A 22,122-nucleotide genomic window follows, 5' to 3' on the forward strand; every position below is an offset into this window, starting at 1 on the left:
GAAACAGGGAGGGATAGAGAGAGAGAGAGGAGAAACAGGGAGGGATAGAGAGAGAGAGAGGAGAAACAGGGAGGGATAGAGAGAGAGAGAGGAGAAACAGGGAGGGATAGAGAGAGGGAGAGGAGAAACAGGGAGGGATAGAGAGAGAGAAATGTTCTGAAGATTTTCTATTAAGTTTAGGAACCAATCAAGAACAAAAGTAGGACGAGAAGAACAGATTAATGAGTGCAGAACATCATAGATTTTCTATGACTATTTTTTTTTCTAATCTTCTTTTTCTTCATTGCACTGCAATATAAAGTTTGATTTAGAGGTCACATGTTAGATACACACACACATATGCACGCACACACACACATATTGGTATTTTCAGTTGATAACTGATGAAGAATTAGGGTCCTTGTGTCTGTCCTACATGTACATTTGTAGTATTTAATGCATTTTTCATTTATGGTATAACAGAACACCACACATTCTGACCTTTGTTAATAGTAAGTTTATATATATATACATATATATATGTCAGTACTACTGACCTCGCCTGTGCTTGTGCCATGTAAAATGCACTAAGTCCCACTCTGCTGAGTGGTTGGTGGTAGGAAGGGCATCCAGCTGTAAAAACCCTTACCAAAAACAGTTACAGAAGTCTGGTGCAGGCTTCTGCCTGGCCATCTCCTGTCAAACTGTCCCACCCATGTCAGCATGATGATGTATGTATGTATGAATGTATATATATATATATATATATATATATATATATATAATAAAAAGTAACAACGAAAGACTGAGACCTCAATGTTAGACAAATAATGGATTGCTTATATATGTTATAACTTAGAACAAGCAGTAAAAGGTTGTCATTATGGTACTCAGAGTTTTGAATGCCGGAGCAAAGAGCTACAATGCATTCTCATTTGCAATGGCAACAGACGCTATGAAAAAAAAACTGTTAAATATAAGGGAAGTAACCCTAATAGGTGGGAAAAGGAAAAAGATAAAAAATGCACGCAACCATATTCTCACAATACATAGACATAAACCTCCTGTGTTGACAACGTCTACATATGCACACATTCACACAAACATGAGTACGTACATGCACATACACACATAAACATATATGTATGTACTTACTCATAAATACATACATATCCACACACACACACACACACATGTATATATATATATATATATATATATATCTACATATACGAACACAACCACATCCTCATACACACAGGTGCTTAGGTGCATACACGTAACATAATACATATATATTTTTAGACATTTATACGTATAAATATCTGTATATATATATACGCAGACATACATTCACACTCCCACACTCCAGGAAGGAACATCTGCATCTAAATGCTGGAATTCATTCTGATGTCTTTGAACAGTGCTCAATTCAGATGGTTTGTGGGAGGCTGGTGGAGATAGTGGTGAAACCCTGGCTGGAGAGGGTTGCTGTTTGAAGGCCATATGTGTGGCAGCAGGATTTGGCTTCTTGCCATACTTTCAGAAAGATTCAGAAGTGGTTGCTAGAGAATTTCTACAACTCCACCAGTGCCAATCCCCTCAATTGTAATCCATGGATTACAATGTGTGGGTTGTGGGTGAGAAAGATGCCTACTGCTCTGCCAATGTCAGGTCGCTCTTTAGCACTACTGGTTACATGTAACCCAGTAGAACCTGTCACATGGTTGGGTCGTCAGCGACTAAACTGGCAGCTCCATCAAGCTTGCTTGGTGAGGAGAAGGATTGTTGGACACCCCGTGGAACGAAAAATAAGACCTGTCAAAGGGCAGAAGAACTACAGTGTAGTCAACAGCCAATTCAACAAGTACCTTATCATGGTGAAGTGCCTGTGTGCTCCATTGACCCAGGGAGCTATGCTGGAGGAAGAGAACTCTTCAGGCAGGTCTTACTGGGCCAGACAGGTCGAAGGGTAGGAAACAGACAAAATCTTAACCATTAGAGGAGTAAACTTCAATGACAATAAATCGAAGCATCAGCAGCAGGACGTGGATTTAGCTATCGGCGGGACCTAACAGATCAGATTCATGGCTTTGAACGAACAGAATGTCATGCTGAAGATCTTGAATACAAAACAATGGATGAGACCCTAATATTCCTAGTTAGATGGAAACTTCAGGACCACATAGAACAGTGCCCTGTGACTCCTATAGTATGCACAACCAAAACCCCTATAAATCCATGCAGCACCAGGGTTAGAGCCCCTGACTCAGACATTCCAGATGTTTAAGCAAGTCGCATAAAGACTGATGAAGGTACTTTTTTAAATCCAACTGGAAGAGAAGAAGCTGCTAGTGGGATGGGAGGAGTCAAATTTTGGGGTCTCCTGAGGGACGACCAAGATAAATAGATAGATAGTCTGCCTGCAACACTAAAGATGAGTTGGTGGCCAAGATCAATAAGGTGTTTGAAGATCTTCCCAGAGAGGAATGTATGCACCAGGTCCTGGAGCCACCTTGAGGCCATGATGGGAGCTGGGGGCAGCTGCTTTCAGTAAATTGTTATCCCCCCCACCACCACCACCAGCCATAATCCAGTTGAAACGTTTTCATGATTTAAAATACTTTTATTTTTGGACGGAATATTGTGTTTCCTTTTCTTTTTATACAAACTGTTGAATTTAATCCAAACACACTGTACACATTTGTGTGTGCATGTATGTGTGTGTGTGTGTTTGTGCATATGTGTGTGCATGTGTGTATGTGCATGTGTATGTGTGTGTGTGTGTATGTCTTCTTGTCTTGGCATTGCCTAATAGTTGTAAACGAGTGTCACTGTTATACAAGCAGTGTCATTCATTTCCAATATTCTTCTGTGAAACATGTCAGCCACCTGGAAGTATGACCTTTCTTTGAAGCAGTTGTGGATTGGCCCCCAGAGACAATTTGCCTCTTTGAATTCTGTCCGACTCATGAAAGCATAGAAAAATGTGGATATTTAATTGATGATGATGATGACGGTGCTGTTGATGACGATGGTTTTTAATTGATGATGATGATGATAATGATGGTAATGATGATGATGATGATGATGGTGATGATGATGATAATGATGAAGATGATGGTGTTAATGAAGATGATGATGATGGTGTTGTCAATGATGATGGTGTTGTTGATGATAATGATGATGAAGATGATGAGGATGAGGATGATGGTGATGATAACGGTGATGATGTGATGGTGGTGATAATGATGATGATGATGATGATGATGATGATGGTGGTGATAATGATGATGATGATGATGATGGTGGTGTTAATGATTATGATGGTGATGATAATGACGATGGGGATAATGGTGACGGTGATAATGATGATGATGATGATGTGGGTGTTGATAATGGTGATGATAGATACAGCAATTACTGCTGATGTCAGTCTTTTTTTTCTCTCCCTCGCCTCCCTCTCCTCACTCCCCTTCCAGGTTGCTCTCCGTTGATAACTCTCTATTTCTTTCTGTGCAAACTGCTTCTTCTTTTTTTTTTTCTTTCTTTCCTCATGCCAAATGAAAACGTTTATAAATGTACATGCGTGCTCTTTATATATTCACCTCTTTGATTATAATGTCTGGCATAGCTTGCTTTTATTTCCTTGTTGGTCTGGAATTACATGAACCAATCTATCAAAGACCTGTCATTATCATATACCAAGTTTGGTAAGAACTTAGAATATTTCCGTGTTGATGCACAAGTCACAACATATTGCTCTGTGATTATTGCTAGTTATTCCTCTTCTCCAAAACTCACATAGCCAAAAAGGAATTGGCCAAATTCTGTCTTTTCCTTGATTATACAGACTGCTGTTTACATTTGTATCTTGTTTAATAACTTTATTTGGGTAGAATTTTCTGTGGCTGGTCATTGATTTTATGGAAATGAAATCAGATCTGACTAGTTTCTGATTCCCAGCCAGAAATTATAAACCATTGTTGGTTTTTATATTGGTTGACATTGTTTTTTTTTTTTTTTTTTAATTTTTATTTTGCCAAATATTTTTCATCGATTCGTTCTTTTTCTCTTCATTTGTTCTTTAATATTTTTGAGAGTTCCACTTTGGTTTTGCCCTTGATTTCATCTTTACCATGTCTGGTCCTGAAACTTGGGCAGTATCAGGCTTTGCAGATGTAGACTTATTTTGTTCCACTATGGTGATTGGTTGGTTATTTCTGGGGTTATTTTCTTGTTTGTTCTATTGTATGAAAGATGTAGCACATGGGTCGTGTTATTGAGTTTTGTCTTTTTGTATTTTGCTTGCAAGATTTTTGATGTGAAGTCATCAGCTGATACAAATTTTGTTGTATCTTGGAAGGGTCATTACATCAACAATGAACACAAACATTGTTTCAATTTCACTTCGTTATTATTAGTCAATTGGTTAGTTATTTAAGCAACTAACTAATTGACTACTTGTTTAATCCATCAGTTAACTAATTATTGACTGATGATAAAAGAAGTGAAATAGAACCAGTGCATGTGTTTATTATTGGTGTAATGATGCTCCCAAGATACAACAAAAATTATTTCATTGGAGTTTGATCATTTAAGAATGTGTGTTATTTCAGTAATCCTTCACCATATCATGGTTCACCCATCACAGTTTATTATTTAAGTTTACATCGATTCTTCTGTGGTGTCATTTTGCATTTATAATAAAATAAATATACACAAATTATTAAAATAATTTTAAAAAAATATACAGTACATTACTGCTTCTACTTCATGAATTTTTACCTATTGCGGGAGGTTCTGGAATGTAACAGCCATGATAGTTGAGGGATTACTGCATATTGAATGGCTTTTGTATGAAATATGTGTTATTCATATAAAGAGTGTCCAGTCATGCTACTGAACATATGACTTCTATAGGAAACAGGCTGTACCTAACACAACTATTGTTTTAAATAAGTAATTTTGTAATCTCTGGTATGGTTTGTGTTTTCATTCATGATTTTTCTACAGCATACCTAGTGTTTCATTTATCATTGTTTGGAGCCTGGTGTAGCCATCTGGTTCACCAGTCCTCAGTCAAATCGTCCAACCCATGCTCGCATGGAAAGTGGACATTAAACGATGATGAGGAGGAGGAGGATGTGTGTTAACATTTCTTCACCACTGGACACTAAACACAGCTTGCGAAGATCTGTTGGGGCAAATGAGATCGAAACTGAACCAAATTCAATGACTGGCACCCGTGCCAGTGGTGCGCTAACAGCACCATCCGAGTGGGATCACTGCCAGAGCAGCTGTCTTGCTTCCATTCCGGTGGCACATAAAATGCACTATTTGAGCGCGATCGTTTCCAGCTTTGCCTTACTGGCACTCATGCCAGTGGCATGTGAACAAAACATTGGACTGTCTCCTGTGCAGGTGGCACGTAAAGAAACACCATTTGAGCGTGGCCATTGTCAGTACCGCTGGACTGGCCCTCATGCCGGTGGCACGTAAAAAGCACCCACTGCACTCTCGGAGTGGTTAGCGTTAGGAAGGGCATTCAGCTGTAGAAACTCTGCCAGATCAGATTGGAGTCTGGTGTAGCCATCTGGTTCGCCAGTCCCCAGTCAAATCGTCCAACCCATGCTAGCATGCAAAGCAGACGTTAAATGATGATGATGATGATGATGATGATTCTGTTCATCTCGGTGTCAATATCTTTGTGCTTTGACAGTTTCTTTTATTTATTTCCATGCAATGTTTTGGTTTGAAGGAATCAGAATGTCTATTAGCATGTGAATATTTTAAGTCTAGTTCTTGATTATTACTATATATGGGTGGGTTGCCTTTAGTCTTGTCAATTTGGACATCTGTACCCAGGTGATCCACATTTTCTCTTGTTGTTGTATTTCTGTAGCTTTTGTAGTTAAACATTGGTCCTTTGCAGCTGGAATCTCCCCACAGAATGTAAAGTCTTTTGGCATTTCTTTCAAATACTTAATTCTCCTCCTTCTCATCATCATCATCGCTTAACGTCCGCTTTCCATGCTAGCATGGGTTGGACGATTTGGTTGAGGACTGGCGAACCGGATGGCTACACCAGGCTCCAATCTGATCTGGCAGAGTTTCTACAGCTGGATACCCTTCCTAACGCCAACTACTCCGTGAGTGTAGTGGGTGCTTTTATGTGCCACCGGCACGAGGGCCAGTCCAGCGGTACTGGCAACAAATTTGTTTTGTTTATTTAATTCAATTTTGCGGATTTTGTTGCTTGCTGCAAATCTCTTTGCATTTGCAAAGGTGTTTACTGTAATATTTTCCTTTGAGGTATTTTTACCCTCCCATAGCTAATATGTTTCCATATAACATGAGTTCACTGGATGAATGGAAACTTCAATGAAGCCCAGTATTCTCCTTTAATTTAATTTTTATTCTGGAGGTTTACATAAAGAGACAAACCTTTCTCTTTGGTGACGGCTATTTGAGAGGAAGCTCTCTCTGAAATTCCTTTTACTAGGCACCTTTCACAAAAGGATTGAAATAAGCTGATACAATGAAATTAATCATTGTCGATTTTGCTATTCAATTTATTTCATAGAATTGTTCATTTCTCTTTTTTTAACAAAATGGTGTCGGTTATGATTGCCGATTATCTCTTTCTGTTTCTTTGTTGTTTTCATTGTTTTTGTCTGTGTTGTATGAAGATATAAAACCATAAACTATGTGTTTAATAATGGTTTCAAATTTTGGCACAAGGCCAGCAGTTTAGAGGGAGGCATTAAGTCAATTGCACTACTGACCCCATTATTCAACTGGTACTTATTTTATCAACCCTGAAACGATGAAAGGCAAAGTCGATTACTATCATAATCTGTAGTAGTAGTAGTAGTAGTAGTAGTAGTAGTTGTTGTTGTTGTTGTAGTTATTATTAGTAGCAGCAGCAGCAGTATACATTGAGGTATTGAAGGTATCATGGCAGAAGAAGCGGTAGAGCAACCAATAAAATTCCTGACAATGTTTAGATTCACATTTTTATTTTTTCAAAGTTCAGACAAAAATAAAAGTTAAGTATTTTTCTGGAACCATTCAATCAATTATTTTTCATTTCTATAGATTTATAGCCATAAACTATTATAAGAAATTGTTATCATCATCATCATCATCATCACCATCATCATTATCAACATTATTATTATTGTTATTGTTGTTGTTGTTGTTATCATCATCATCATTATTACTATTATCATTATTAGTGTTATTATTATTATTATTATTATTATTATTATTATTATTATTATTATTATTATTATTACTATTATTATTATTATTACTATTATTATTACTATTATTATTATTGTTGTTGTTATTATTATCATTGTTATTATTATTATTATTATTATTATTATTATTATTATTATTATTATTATTATTATTATTATTATTATTATTATTATTATTATTATCATTATTTCTATTATTATCATCATTATTATTATTGTAAGAAAACTAAAGCTGTCAGTTTTGCAGTTTCAGTTTTATAGAAATCAATAATAATTAGTATTCGGTAAGCAATTCAATTTATTTTAGCCACATTTCTTAGAAAATATATTTATTTCATTTTATTTTATTCTATTTCATTTTTTGTTTTGTTTTGTTTTGTCTTGTTCTGGCTGGGAAAAATTAACAAATATTATTTTTATTTTCATTTCAAATCTACCTTCATCATCATGATCATCACCATCATCATCATCATCATCATCATCACCATCATCACCATCATCATCATCATCATCACCATAATCATCATCACCACCACCCCTACCACCATCATAATCATCATTATTATCATCATCGCCGCCACCACCACCACCACCACCACCATCATCATAATCATCATCATCATCACCAACATCATCATTGTTGTTATCATCATTGTCATCATCATCATCGTCATCATCATCATCATCAACACCATTATCCCCTTCATCATCATCATCCCCTAACATCTGGCTTCTAGGCTGGCATGATACAGCCAAGGGCTGGAGGGTTTGACAAGATTTGACAGCTCAGAGAACTGCATCATGCTCCAGTGTCTGCTGTGGAATGGTTTCTATGGCTGGCTCTCCTTCCTAACACCAACCATTTTACACAGTGTACAGGGCATATTTTTGGCAGCACCAGCACTAATGAAGACTGGGATCCCCTTGCAACCTGTAAGGCTAAGAGCCTAAAGGGGTCCCTACAACTGAGGGAGAATAAGGGGGGCAACGAGTGGTGATTCTTTGCAGAAGATTGAGGGATGATAACAGAGAAGGAATATTCTTTTCTACTCTAGGCACAAGGCCCAAAATTTTGGGGGAGGAGGCCAGTCGATTTGATCAACCCCAGTACACAACTGGTACTTAATTTATTGACCCCCAAAAAGATGAAAGGCAAAGTCGACCTTGGTGGAATTTGAACTCAGAATGTAAAGACAGAGGAAATACCGCTCAGCATTTTGCTTGGTGTGCTAATGATTCTGCCATCTTGCCACTTTAAATGGGGAGGAATATTGCTGGGAAAATGGAGAAGGGGGGATTAATGATGGGGGTTATTTCAAAAAGGCATGGTTAGAGCTGAAAATTGAGTGGGTGGGTTGTGTAAGGGGTTGTGGTGTGGTGCAATTCAGTATTATAAGGGGTGAGCATCAATGAAAGGTGTGTGGGGCAAAGAGGACAGGAAGAGGGCAATAGATTAGGAGGGTGGGGGAATTTTGGGAAAATCATTGAAGGGGAGAGAAATGTGGTGGTGGTGGGGTATTGCAGGGATTAGCAAGTGGGTCAAAATGAAAAGGGGTGTGGATGAGGGCAGTTAGAGAAAAGGTGGTGAAGGGCGAGGGGTAGTATATGGGTGGGTACAGTAGCAGTAGGGAGGGAAAGGGATATTGGAAAGTACCCAGAGGTAGGAGGGAGAGGAAGAGTAGAGGGTGAATGCTGTAAAGCACTCTTCTGAAGACTTCTTATTGTTCTCCAAATTCTTCAGCTACCATAGCCTACAATGCCATCACTATGATACCATGTTATCTGTTCTATTCAGCTATTTAATATTTTCCTGATTATTCTGTCCATGCCAAGGAGGCAAACCTTTTGTAACAGTTCTACTGGGTACTCTATTCCAATTTCCTTTATATTCCTCTCGATGCCTTCTGATGATACTGTCACCAAGGACCCAACAATAATATCTTCACCTTCTTCATTTTCCATAGTCTGGCTATTTCATACGTAAGAAGGTTGGATCTATCTTGCTGCCTTCTTTTTTGACTATTCGTGGGTCAAAGGGACATGCAACATCAATTATATAACATATGTGGTGCACCTTGTCGATCACTACTAGGTCCGGTCTGTTATGCTCTAACACCTGATCTGTTTGGATTAGGAAATCCAGAGGCTTTTGCTAGTCTCCGACTCTTCCACTCTTTGCGGTTTGTGCATTCCAACACATAGTTTGTATGCTATATGCATATAAGTCTGTTGTGATTTTTATGTAATTAGATTGTAGAAAGGCTTTCTGATGTATTTTATAGTTCTCAGATACAGCCATTTGATTACCTAAAATGGCCATAGAATTTGAACCTGTTTCATCTGACTTTCTGCATTGAAATTATGATAAAGTGTTAGAATATTAAATGGAAAGTCTTTTCTAATCCAGTCACAACCCCAAAATTTGCGCGAGGGGGCCAGTCGATTAGATTGACACAAGTACGCAAATGGTATTTAATTCATTGACGCCAAAAGGATGAAAGGCAAAGTCGACCTCGGCGGAATTTGAACTCAGAACATAAAGACAGACGAAATACCGTTAAGCATTTCGCCTGGCGTGCTAATGTTTCTGCCAGCCCCGCCACCTTATATTAAATAGAAAGTAAATACGAGTAATTCAATATTAATCAGGTGAATATATTGGTTCATTTGTTTGAATATGTAGACTGTTCTTTTGTTTGAATATATGGAGTTGTGCTGGCTATTAATGGTGTATATTTGTATCTGACTGAATAAGTATAAATTAAAGTGTGTCTATCATAAATAGGGGACAAAAACTAAAACTACTGTACAGATGCTGCATTTATTGTCCCTTACCATCCTTTTTGTCCCTTACGAAGACAAGTGTTTCAAAAGTTTCATAAAATCCTCAGAGCTGGACGAATCGTAAGCAAATCAAAGCCTAGGTTCACTGCTTTCTTTTTTGAACTGTCCGTATATTTGATGAGAGATATCTGAGAGTTCTAGTTATCCAAATTCTTTGCAATAATGGTGTGAGGAATATAATTTTGGCCCTTAAAGTCTCTCAAGGTGTTTAAATCATAATTCCTAATTCTAACTTTGATATCCTTATCAGAAGCCATGTTGTTGACCCCAAAAGTAATGTTTGATCCCAAATCTACCGAGAATCTTCTAATATTGATTTCCACCACAGTTACTTGTCTTAGTTGTCTTTTATTCGTCTGCTTGTTTCACTCATTGGACTGTGGTCATGCTGGGGCACTGCCTTGGAAAACTTTTAGTCAAACAAATTGATTCCAGTGCACTTTTTTTAAAGCCTGGTATGCATTCTGTTGTTCTCTTTTGCTGAACCACTAAGTTACTGAGACATAAACAAACCGACCCCGGTTGTCAAGCAGTAGTGGGGGACAGACACTGACACAAAGACACACACACACACTCATGGATGGGCAAAATAGTTCAAGGCAGCAAGCTGGCAGAAAGTTTAGCATACTGGGCGAAATGCTCAGCGGTATTTCATCTGCCGTTATGTCCTGAGTTCAAATTCCACTGAAATTTGCATGCCGGTGGCATGTAAAAAGCACCATCCAAATGGGGTCGATGCCAGTGTTGTCTGACTGGCTCCTGTACTGGTGGTATGTAAAAAGCACTCACTACATTCTCCAAGTGGTTGGCATTAGGAAGGGCAACCAGCTGTAGAAACCTTGCCAGATCAGATTGGAGCCTGGTGCAGCCTCCTGGCTTGCCAGTCCTCAGTTAAACCATCCAACCCATGCCAGCATGGAAAGCAGACGTTAAACGATGACGATGATGATGATGGTAAAAGAGTTATTAGCAAATAAAGTTTGAAAATTTTGGGTATTTTAGCCAATTGTTAGCCACAGACACATTCATGCCTGTTTCCATAGTAACAAGCCAAGCATGAGAACTCTTTTGTCTGCGAGAAAGCACATGCTGACAAATATTTTCCACTCATTGAGGTGGTTGTGAGATGTACTAAAAATAGCAGCCAAATAGGCCTTGACTCATGCACCAAAAAATTCTTTCATTTTATTTTTGGACAATGGCATGAATTCCTATGTGTAGAATACATATTCACCAAAATTTCCTGAAAATACCAAAAAGTAAAATAGAGGTTATATGGCGTGTGTAGAGGAGAATTATTTATAGTTGACAACACGTGCTGTCATGCACAAAATGACAGCTTCTATATCCTGTTTCCTGGTAAAAATGATCAAACTTTAAATATCTGTGACGTTTTAAAAACATTTTTCTGGAAAAATTGAAATAACTCCAGCAATTCAGCTTGGAAAAGTATATTATTATACCAAATCTAAAAATTTTTGATTAACTGTAATTTTTGAAATGCTGGCAGCCAAACCAACTGGTTCCTAAATCTTCCCTAATTTGGATATAATTGTAATGTGAGGCAGGAATCGAACTCTTCACTATAAATTTACATTGATGTTGCTTTTTTTTTCACACCAGGCTAGCCCTGATCAGGTAGGTCTATAGCCAAAGGCATCCCAACCATGGCCAGTCTGGTTATTTCATACATCAACAATTAATTTCATTATCAAACATGTCATTTTTTTTTATTCAAGAAGACAAGGTATAATTTGTGAAGATTTGGGTGTTATTTCTTGCAGGTCATGTGATTCTGCCAAGGCCCCATCCCCACCCACCTTACAAGATCATGGGGCAGCTGTATAGAGAGATTAATTATACTACCACCTGGTACCTATTAAGTGCTTGGTAAACTTTGCCATTGAACATAAAATGTCTTGATCATTGACACAAAAGTGACAGGATATGAACTTTCAGTCTTTTGGCTGGCTGTCATTTACCAAATTGACTTACTCAATGGCTCTCTCTCTCTCTCTCTCTCTTCTTCTTCTTCTTCTTCTTCTTCACAATAAACACTGAAACTAAAATCAATAGGCCATCAATTCATTGAATTCCAACATTTTGTGCTTGGTTTTTCATCACCGTCGCCACCACAACCACCACCTCTGCCACAACTGCCTCCATCGCTTCCACCATTCGTCACTGAGAATTTATGTTACTTGAAGCAAAAGAATAAATTATTCTGTTATAGAAATCGAAATATGGCAATATATATATATATATATATATATATATATATATATATATATATGTATGTATATGTATGTATATGTATATGGATATATACACACATACTCATGCACAATATATATATATATGTGCACACATACACACACACACAGAGGCACACACATACACACACACACACACACACACAGAGGCTCATACATAGGCACATACACACATCTATTTATATATTTCTCTCCTGATCTCTCTATTAATTAATCTATGAAAAGATCTTTCTAACTGAGCAATGTTTTGTTGATTTATGTACACACAAACACTCTTATACACACATACACACACACACAGTGTTATGTATGCATACATACATGCATGTGTGTTTGTATGCATGTGTGCCTGTGTGTGAGTGTGTGTGTGTGCATTGTCACATTAGACATTATATGCACCCTGTATATTTATATATATATATTTCTAAATATACAGACACACAGACGCACACACACACACACACACGTTATATACGTGTGTGTTTGGGGTTATAAATAAGAAAAGTGTGCTCAATACTTTTTGTAGAACTTATTTATTTGGAAACAGCTGGTGATTCATACAGCTGTCATCTTGAAGGGGACAGCAGTATGAAGAAGTGGTGTGGATTTAAAGTGAATGGAATTTGTGGCTGAGGGAGGGTGAGGAAATTTCGGTAGGAAATGTTGAAAAAAAATCTTGAGCTGTGTCAGATGGAAAAGACAACAAATGACTGCACTAATTGGTGATGCTCTGTGCTACAGAAGTATGGCAATACAGACATTAAAACTGGTGCATGTATGTGTGTGTGTGTGTGTGTGTGTGTGTGTATGTGTTTGTGCATATAGTTGTAATCATGAAGACAAACTAAATAGTGATATTTTTGAAATCATTTAATATGCACATTTCAGGTTTGTTTCATATGATAGGAAATGCATCCATTACATAAACCTTCCTCAGTTAAAGCATTTCACAAGTAACTGAGGAAGGTTTGCATAATGGATGCATTTCCTTTCATATATTAATCAGACCTGAAATGTGCATATTAAATGATTTCAAAATTATCACTATTTGGCTTGACTTCATTATTGCAACTAATATGACTCGATGCCAGTACAAACTGACCAGTCTAGGCTCCACTTATGCTGATAGACTTGAGCCCAAAATTCTGGCACCAGACACCACTTATTAGCATATCGAATGTCAGGTCATTGGCACCCATGCTGGTGGCATGTAGAAGCATCTTTTGAGCATTGGGCTTCATGGAGGCAAGGACCAACACCATTTGGTTTTATGTCCTGCTCGACAAGAAGACCCATCAAGCCAAGTAAAACCACAGTCATGGCAGATAGCAGTGTCATGCAAATGGCACCAATGCCGGTGGCACGTAAAGGTACTTATTATACTCTCAGAGTGATTGGCATTAGGAAGGGCATCCTGCTGTGGAAAACAGACTGGAGTCTGGTGCAGCCTTCCAGTTTGCCAGCCCTGGTCAAACCGTCCAACCCTTGTCAGTATGGACAATGAATGCTAAATGATGATGATGATGATGATGATATAAGCATATGCGTCATCATTGAACACCATTTTGAGCGTGGTCGTTGCCAGTACCGCCTGACTGGCCCTCATGCCAGCAGCATATAAATACACCCACTATACTCTCGGAGTGGTTGGCATTAGGAAGGGCATCCAGCTGTAGAAACTCAGCCTGATCAGATTGGAGCCTGGTGCAGCCTCCTGGTTCACCAGTCCTCAGCATGGAAGGCAGATGTTAAACGATGATGATGACGATGACGATGATGTTCCATGCTGGCATGGGTTGTTTTTGACAGGGTATTCACTCTTCCCCTACCTGAAGACACTTTCTTCAGATGGACTCACCACACACACACATCTCCCCCATATACCCCATCTGAATTTCCTGCCAGCAAATTTGGTTTGGCATCAATCATTCTCACCATCTATACACCTCCCACGGGCATATGGTGTAGTGGTTAAGGGAACAGGCTACTAACCCCAACATTCTGACTTCAATTCCAGGCAGTGACCTGAATAATAATAATAATGATGATAATAATAATAATAATAATAATAATAATAATAATAATAATAATAATAATAATAATAATAATGATAATAATAATAACAATAACATCAAAAAATACCTTAGGAATGAGAACCCAGGTTCGAAATATCCCCAAGACACCTGATGACGGCTGGAGGGTATATCAGCCGAAACGTTGTGTTAACAACAAACAAGATGAGGACAAGTATCCGTCAAATGTAAATAATGTAAATAATATAAATAATGTATACAACTCCTGTCACCATCAAAATGTCTAATGCTGCTGTATCAATAAAATACACTGAGTGCATTTTATTGCAGCACCAACATTAAAAACTGTAGGGGCCAAGAGATAGCCCTTAGTCTTGTTGAGGGCATGATATTCCCTTAGGGGTTTATCATGCTATTGTGAGTATATTTTTTAAACTAGTTGGCACAGGGGAGTGTGTTGCGCAGCTGGGAGAAGACCAAAAATGGAGGTTATTAGTGAGATCGTATTCTTTCAGACATTTAATGAGAACAGCAGCAACCCCCCATCCCCATGCACGGATGGGTAGAGCAGGATGTAGAACAATAATGATGGTGATGATTATGATGTTGATAATGTGGACGGTAATGATGATGATGGCAATAATGATGGTGGTGATAATGATATTGACGTTGATGACATCAGTGACAACGACAATGCTGATGACCATGACAATGATGATGACGGCAATGATGATGATGATGATGATGATGATGATGAAGTCTATGATGATGACGGCTACAACAGTGACTTTTACAATGATGGCAATCACAATGATGATGATGATGGTGATGATGACAGCTACATTGATGATGATGGTGCTGATGATGATGAATATCATCATCATCATCATCATCATCATCATCATCGTTTAACGTCTGCTTTCCATGCTAGCATGGGTTGGACGATTTGACTGAGGACTGGTGAAACCGGATTTGATGATGATGATGATGATGATGATGATGATGGTAGTGAAGGTGATGATGATAATAATGATGATGATGATGACGGTGACGATGATGGTTGTGATGATGATGAGAGGATTACAACAACAACAACAACTACGATGACAGCTTTGGTTGCTTAATATATTAGGAGTTAATATGCAGCTGAAAGAAACATAGAAGCTTATTGAATCACGCTTATTTTTATTTTGCTTTTTGCCTTTTTTTTTTTTTTTTTCGGTTGAGGGTAAGAATTTTAGCTTCCTTTTCACCAAACTTCATTCAAAAAAACATTTATTTCTATTTCTATTTCTATTTTTTTTCTTCTTTTTTTACTGTTTGCAATGATATTAAAATATATTTTAAATAGAAAGAGTAATGTTAGAAACATTTATTTTTTTTTTACATTTGATTTGTTCGTTATGAATTATCTTAGCATGATGTCTACTCAATGAATAAAGTAAGAATTATTTCAAACAACGTCACCCATTTCCTGCTCTATTTTCACTCACCGTCATCGTGAATGCAGTAATTAAGAATCAACCGCCACAAGAGATCCAAGATAGATTTTATGTCTCCTTTCAAAATATCTGCAAAGAAAAACAACAAAAAAACATAACATGTAAGTAAACAATTTCACCAAAATAATAATAATAATAATAATAATAATAATAATAATAATAATAATAATAATAATAATAATAATCCTTTCTGCTGAAGGCACAAAGCCTGAAATTTGTGGGGAGGGGAATAGTCGATTACATTGACTCCAGGATTTCACTGGTCCTTAATTTATCGACCTCGGTGGAATTTGAACTCAGAATACCACAAAGCATTCCATCCAGTGTGCTAACGACTCTGCAAGCTCACTGCCTTAATAATAATAGTGATAATAATAATAATAATAATAATAATAATAATAATAATAATAATAATAATAATGATAATAATAATCATCATCATCATCGTTTAGTGTCTGCTTTCCATGCTAGCATGGGTTGGATGATTTGACTGAGGACTGGTGAACCAGATGGCTACTATAATAATAATAATAATAATAATAATAATGATGATGATGATGATGAGAATCACGTTCTATTGGCAAGGAAGCTTGCGAATTCACAGGGTAATTTGACATTAATCCTGAAACATTTCAAGAACCTGAAACCCCTGCCACAAAACAAGCAAAATGGACCAAGCAGACTGCAAAACAGGAATGGGCAGAAAGAAATTGAGGAGCAATGGATCCAGAAGTCTCTGCATGGACAATATATATTTCAAAGTCGAAATGTTGATGTAGACCAAGCAACAATCTATTGGTGGATGAGAAGTTCAGAACTGACAGCAGAGACTGAAGGTTTCATATTGGTGGCACAAGATCAAAGCCTGCTCACAGAAAAACTACCAGGCTAATGTTCTTTGAGAATGGTCAACACCAGTGCCGTCTGACTGGCTCCCATGCCAGTGGTACGTAAAAAGCACCATTCAATCATGGCTGATGCCAGTGCTGCCTGACTGGCTCCCATGCGGGTGGCATGTAAAAAGCACCCACTACACTCCCAGAGTGGTTAGCGTTAGGAAGGGTATCCAGCTGTAGAAATTCTGCCAAATCAGATTGGAGCCTGGTGTAGCCATCTGGTTCGCCAGACCTCAGTCAAATCGTCCAACCCATGCTAGCATGGAAAGCAGCATTGAAAGATGATGATGATAATGATGATGATGATGATGATGATGATGATGATGAATCAGCTAGACAGCAGAGACTTTATTTGTCTAGAGTGGAACACTGAAGTAATATCCTGTTGAAATGTCCATTCCTGTAATGATTCCACCACACAAAAAGAAATGATAGAGGAAGAGATTCCTCCCTTACATTTTCTAATGAGAAAATCCTGAACATCCCCACGTGACTTGGACTAACTGATTACGATAAGAACCAAGTGACCTAACAGGAGTGTAACTGATGGTGTTAGCTCAATGTGTGTTGGTTTAATAGTTGGCAGTTGAACATTGAAGACTATCGTACCAATATTTGAGTTGTACAGAGGGCATTCTGTGTTAACATATGTTTCTGTGATACGTTATTTTTAGACAACCACAACCAACTATTTATTTGTATAATAGCATTTTAAACCAGACGTGTATACCCACATCATAACAAATTTGACAGTTCCACATTTCGTTTTTTAAATGACTGTAAATAAGCTTAGTACACAATTTGTAATATCATGTGTTTCAGGATTAGCTGACGAATGCAGTTGTGGTTCCATGCAGTTCCTGAAGGGAACAGTTGAAATGCAACAGAATTATAAATAAACTGATTAAGATTTTACAGTTTATTATTGTTTCAGTTATTATTAATTAATTATCTTTATCAATTATGAAGCACATTGGCTAAGAAATTAACGAATGTATTATGCTTGACTACATTGTTATAAACTTAATTCTTACTTCAGTGCTGTAATGTAAGGTAGATAACTCTAGTCACCCCAATTTACCTTAAAGAAATAGTTTCCCATTTAAAATTCTTTTTTTCTTTCTTATCTCAGTCATTTGACTGTGGTCATGCTGGAGCACCAGGAAGGACTTTCAGCAATAAAAAGAATTGTTAAAAAAATAAAGCAATATCCTAGAAAATGAATATATTTTATCTCTTTTTTTTTTTTTACTTGTTTCATTCATTGGAGTGTGGCCATGCTGGGGCTCTACCTTGAAGGGTATAGTTGAACAAATTTATTCTAGTCCTTATTTTTGATCTGGCACTTATTCTGTCCATCTCATTTGCCAGACTGCTAGGTTATGTGAATATAGGAAAATTCAACACTGGTTGTCAAATACAAAGGCATGCATGCACACACACACACACACACACGTGAGAGGCTTCCACACAGTTTCCACCTGCCAAATCCATTCAGAAGGTATTGTTCAGTTTAGGGTTATAGTAGAAGGCACTTGCTCAAAGTACTGTATGATAGGACTGAACTCAAAAACACAGAGTTACAAAGCAAGCTTCTTAACCACACAGCCATGCCAACCACAAAAAAAGAAAAACATATTCTTACAGTTTTGTATTTAGCAACAGGAAGAGGGATCTAATTCCATAGGGATTCCAACTAGAACATTCTAAGATACAATAAGAAGGCTGCAGCTATGTTTCAAATACATTCAAATATATGTAAATATATGCAAATATATTCAAATAAGAAAAGTAGACAAATGAGGATGAATATACTTAATAATATAGTGAGCCATTACAAGAGTGTTGACTTTTCACTGTTACTATGGCAACCCACAATATTTCTTCTTTGAGTATACAGTTGGAAGCTGAGTCTACAGAGAGGAGTTCCAACTAGATGAAATGAATCGTGAGTCTCCAATATTCATTTGGCTTAAAAAGGTCAGCAGAAGGGCATCCAAGAGTCATAGCCCGGATGCAGCCTGGTGCTTTTAGAGTGTAAGAAAAATTAAGGGCTAAAACACTTGCTTGAAGTGGGATTCCTTCTCTGAAGACCTTCTGCTTTTCAGCGCTCTTGCAAGTTTCTTACCATTATGCAAATGAGAAAAGTAGTCAAAGACCATTTTTAAATCTCTCAATGAGAGATATTCAACAACAATATGTTGTAGTAAAGCTTGTTTGCCAACATAACATGGCAGTCCTGGTTTAGGACAAATGTTGCTGTAATTTAACCCCAGGAGACATCGTCTCCAGCTGGCTATACAACATGATCTGTGTCCTTATATTTTCGAAAAAACCCAACACGCAGCCTGATCTGGGATTCAAATTCACTGCCTCATAATTGTAAGCCCAACCCTCTAACCATTGATCCATGCATCTTCAAATCGTTATAGACCTAATAATTAAGAGGATTTGTTTTTAGTATTTTGTAGATGGTACCATGGTGCTATGGGTGACGCATCACTAGGAGCCAAATAACTTATCGGTTACAGACAATATAATTTTATGTTTTGGGGTGGTTGGGGGACCCACTTTTCCAGCACACTATTTAAAACCATGCAGACTTAATCATCATCATCATCATCATCATTTAACATCTGCTTTCCATGCTGGCATGGGTTGGACGATTTGATTGAGGACTGGTGAACCAGATAGCTGCACCAAGCTCCAGTCTGATCCGGTAGAGTTTCTACAACTGGATGCCCTTCCTAATGCCAACCACTCCGAGAGTGTAGCAGGTGCTTTTATGTGCCACAGGAGCCAGTCCGGCGGCACTTGCAAAGACCATGCTCAAATGTTGTCTTTCATGTGCCATTGACACATGTGCCAGTAAGGCAATGCTGGCAACGATCACACTTGAATGGTGCTTTTTATGTGCCACTGATATGAGAGCCAATCCGTTGCCCTGGCAACTTAATGATGGCCTTAATTACAGGTGTTAAATATTACCAGATTGGTATGAAGGTTCACATTTGTTTAGAAGGAAAGGTATATTGATTGCACCTATACAATGTCTCATATTTGTAAAAGGATACAAGAGATATAAAATTAATTAATTTCATTACAAGTTTTAATAAGCTTTATGTCAGAAAGATTCTGGACTTCCAAATGAGAGATTGATAGCTTTTATTTCATTTCCAGGATTATATTCCACAGATAGTTGAGAAATGGATAGGAATGAATTGCTTTAGGAATAGTTGCAGCATTCCTGCATAGTTGCTGAGTCAGTTGGTTGTGGCTGAAGTTGACTTGCGAATGAAGAACACAACCAAAAATGACTGGGATGAACAAAGCATCTCATTGATGAGGTTGTGAATGGCAATGAAATGACTTTGACAAACCTGAGTGATCAACAGATTGACCAATTGACTGAACGGTTAATCAATTAATTAATTAGTCAAATATTCAGCCAGTAGACAAATAAGTAATAAAGAGGTGAAATAGAACTTGTGTGTGTGTTTTACTAGCATAATGACCCTCCTGAGTTACACCAAAAAACAGAATAGTTTACATGTTTGAGGAATTACCTGTCATTCAGCTTTCAGGTGCGAAGCAAGGATAATGTTCACTGAAGCAATTTAAGTCAAACAAAATTTGGTATCTTACTCCGAAGAACAACACTTTGGAAACAGAATCACTACCATAAAATCAAACAGCCATTTTGTCTCTCAGTCATAATAACTGATTGAGTAAACCAACAACCAGATATTATTTCAAACAAGACCTACATATCTCAGTGTGTTATCTCTAATGTGTCCTTCTCTGAAAGTGGCAGGATGTATTACAGCAAGTAGATTTGGCTGCTCTTTCTTGCAGATTAAATGTCACCCTAATATCTCTTGTTGGCTCATTTGGTCCTTATTAATGACTTGTAGGGACACCATATTTCGTTATGCCACCATAATATGTTACAAAGTATATCAAACGTTTTTATAAGTCAATACTGTGTTCTACTGTGTTAGCAGTGTTATTACACCACTTGTTAAGGTTATCTCTATAGATTTTCTACGGAGAACACAGTTGAACGTGGTATTAACTTATAAAAACATTTAATATACTTTGTAGGATATGGTTGCATAACGAAATACCGTATCCATACGGGTCATTAATATTTACTGCGTTGGTATGGCCATGTACAGCAGATGGATGAGAGCTGTGTGAAGAAGTATCACACCCTAACAGCGGAGGGAACCTGTGGAAGAGGTAGACCCAGGAAGACATCGGATGAGGTGGTGAAGCATGACCTTCGAATGCTGGGCCTCACAGAGACAATGACAAAAGACAGACACCTCTGGAGGTATGCTGTGACTGAGAGGACCCAGCAAATAAAGTGAGTCCACAGCTGTAACCTACACCAGTGTCACATAACCAGCCCACTCAAAAGTACCTTGGATTGTCCTTGAGGAGACCTATTGAGTCAAGTACATTAACATCAGCAACATCAAAATCAAATCAAATGGAAATTGTAGTTGTGACCCCTGTGCAGGTAACACGTAAAAAACACCATCTGAATGTGGCCGATGCCAGTGCTGCTTTGGCTGGCTTCCATGCCGGTGGCATGTAAAAAGCACCGTCTGATCATATGTCAATGCCAGCTCCTCTGGCCCTTGTGCTGGTGGTACATAAAAAGCACCCACTACACTCTCGGAGTGGTTGGCGTTAGGAAGGGTATCTAGCTGTAGAAACACTGCCAGATCAAATTGGAGCCTGGTGTAGCCATCTGGTTCGCTAGTCCTCAATCAAACCATCCAACCCATGCCAGCATGGAAAGCGGACGTTGAATAATGATGATGATGATGATGACTACTACAATGATGACAATGACGATGAATCTAATGATCTCTCTCTCTCTCTCTCTCTTCTTTCAAAACTTTTTACACACTATTTCACTTCGCTTTTCCCCTTTTATTTCACTATTTCTTCCTGTCATATTCCACTTTATTTACTTACTTTTGCCTTTATTTATTTATCTCTTGAGGATTTCGTTGAGAATTTTCAATATCTTTTCACTTTTTACTTTATTTTTTGTTGTTCATATTTCTCTCTTTTTTTTTTTTTTACAAAGTTTATCTATTCAACAACTTATATATTTGTTTGCTTACCTACTTTTAATTTTGTTTGTCTATCTATCTATCTGTCTGCCTGTCTGTCTGTCTGTCTGTCTGTCTGTCTGTCTGTCTGTCTGTCCATCTCTCTATCTATCTATCTAACTGCTTACCAATTACACTCTCTCTCCCTCTCTTTCTCTCTCTCTGTATATATATGTTTATATATATATATATATATAT

At 37.7% G+C, this 22,122-nt stretch overlaps 1 protein-coding gene across 1 annotated transcript in view; it reads right to left on the bottom strand.

Moving 5' to 3' along the window:
* The window catches only part of LOC106875233 (uncharacterized), a 104,772-nt gene extending 85,815 nt beyond the window's left edge, over window positions 1–18,957 (bottom strand). Inside the window, exons 1-2 of the mRNA XM_014923291.2 lie at window positions 18,924–18,957; window positions 15,891–15,968 (exon numbers count right to left, since the gene is read on the bottom strand). Of these exons, the coding sequence (XP_014778777.2) occupies window positions 15,891–15,968; window positions 18,924–18,957 (112 nt within the window). The remainder of the gene's footprint in view (window positions 1–15,890; window positions 15,969–18,923) is intronic.
* Window positions 18,958–22,122: the final 3,165 nt, after the last annotated feature.

The sequence above is a fragment of the Octopus bimaculoides genome, chromosome 3 (genome assembly GCF_001194135.2).
Source record: "Octopus bimaculoides isolate UCB-OBI-ISO-001 chromosome 3, ASM119413v2, whole genome shotgun sequence".
Lineage (NCBI taxonomy): Eukaryota > Metazoa > Mollusca > Cephalopoda > Octopoda > Octopodidae > Octopus > Octopus bimaculoides.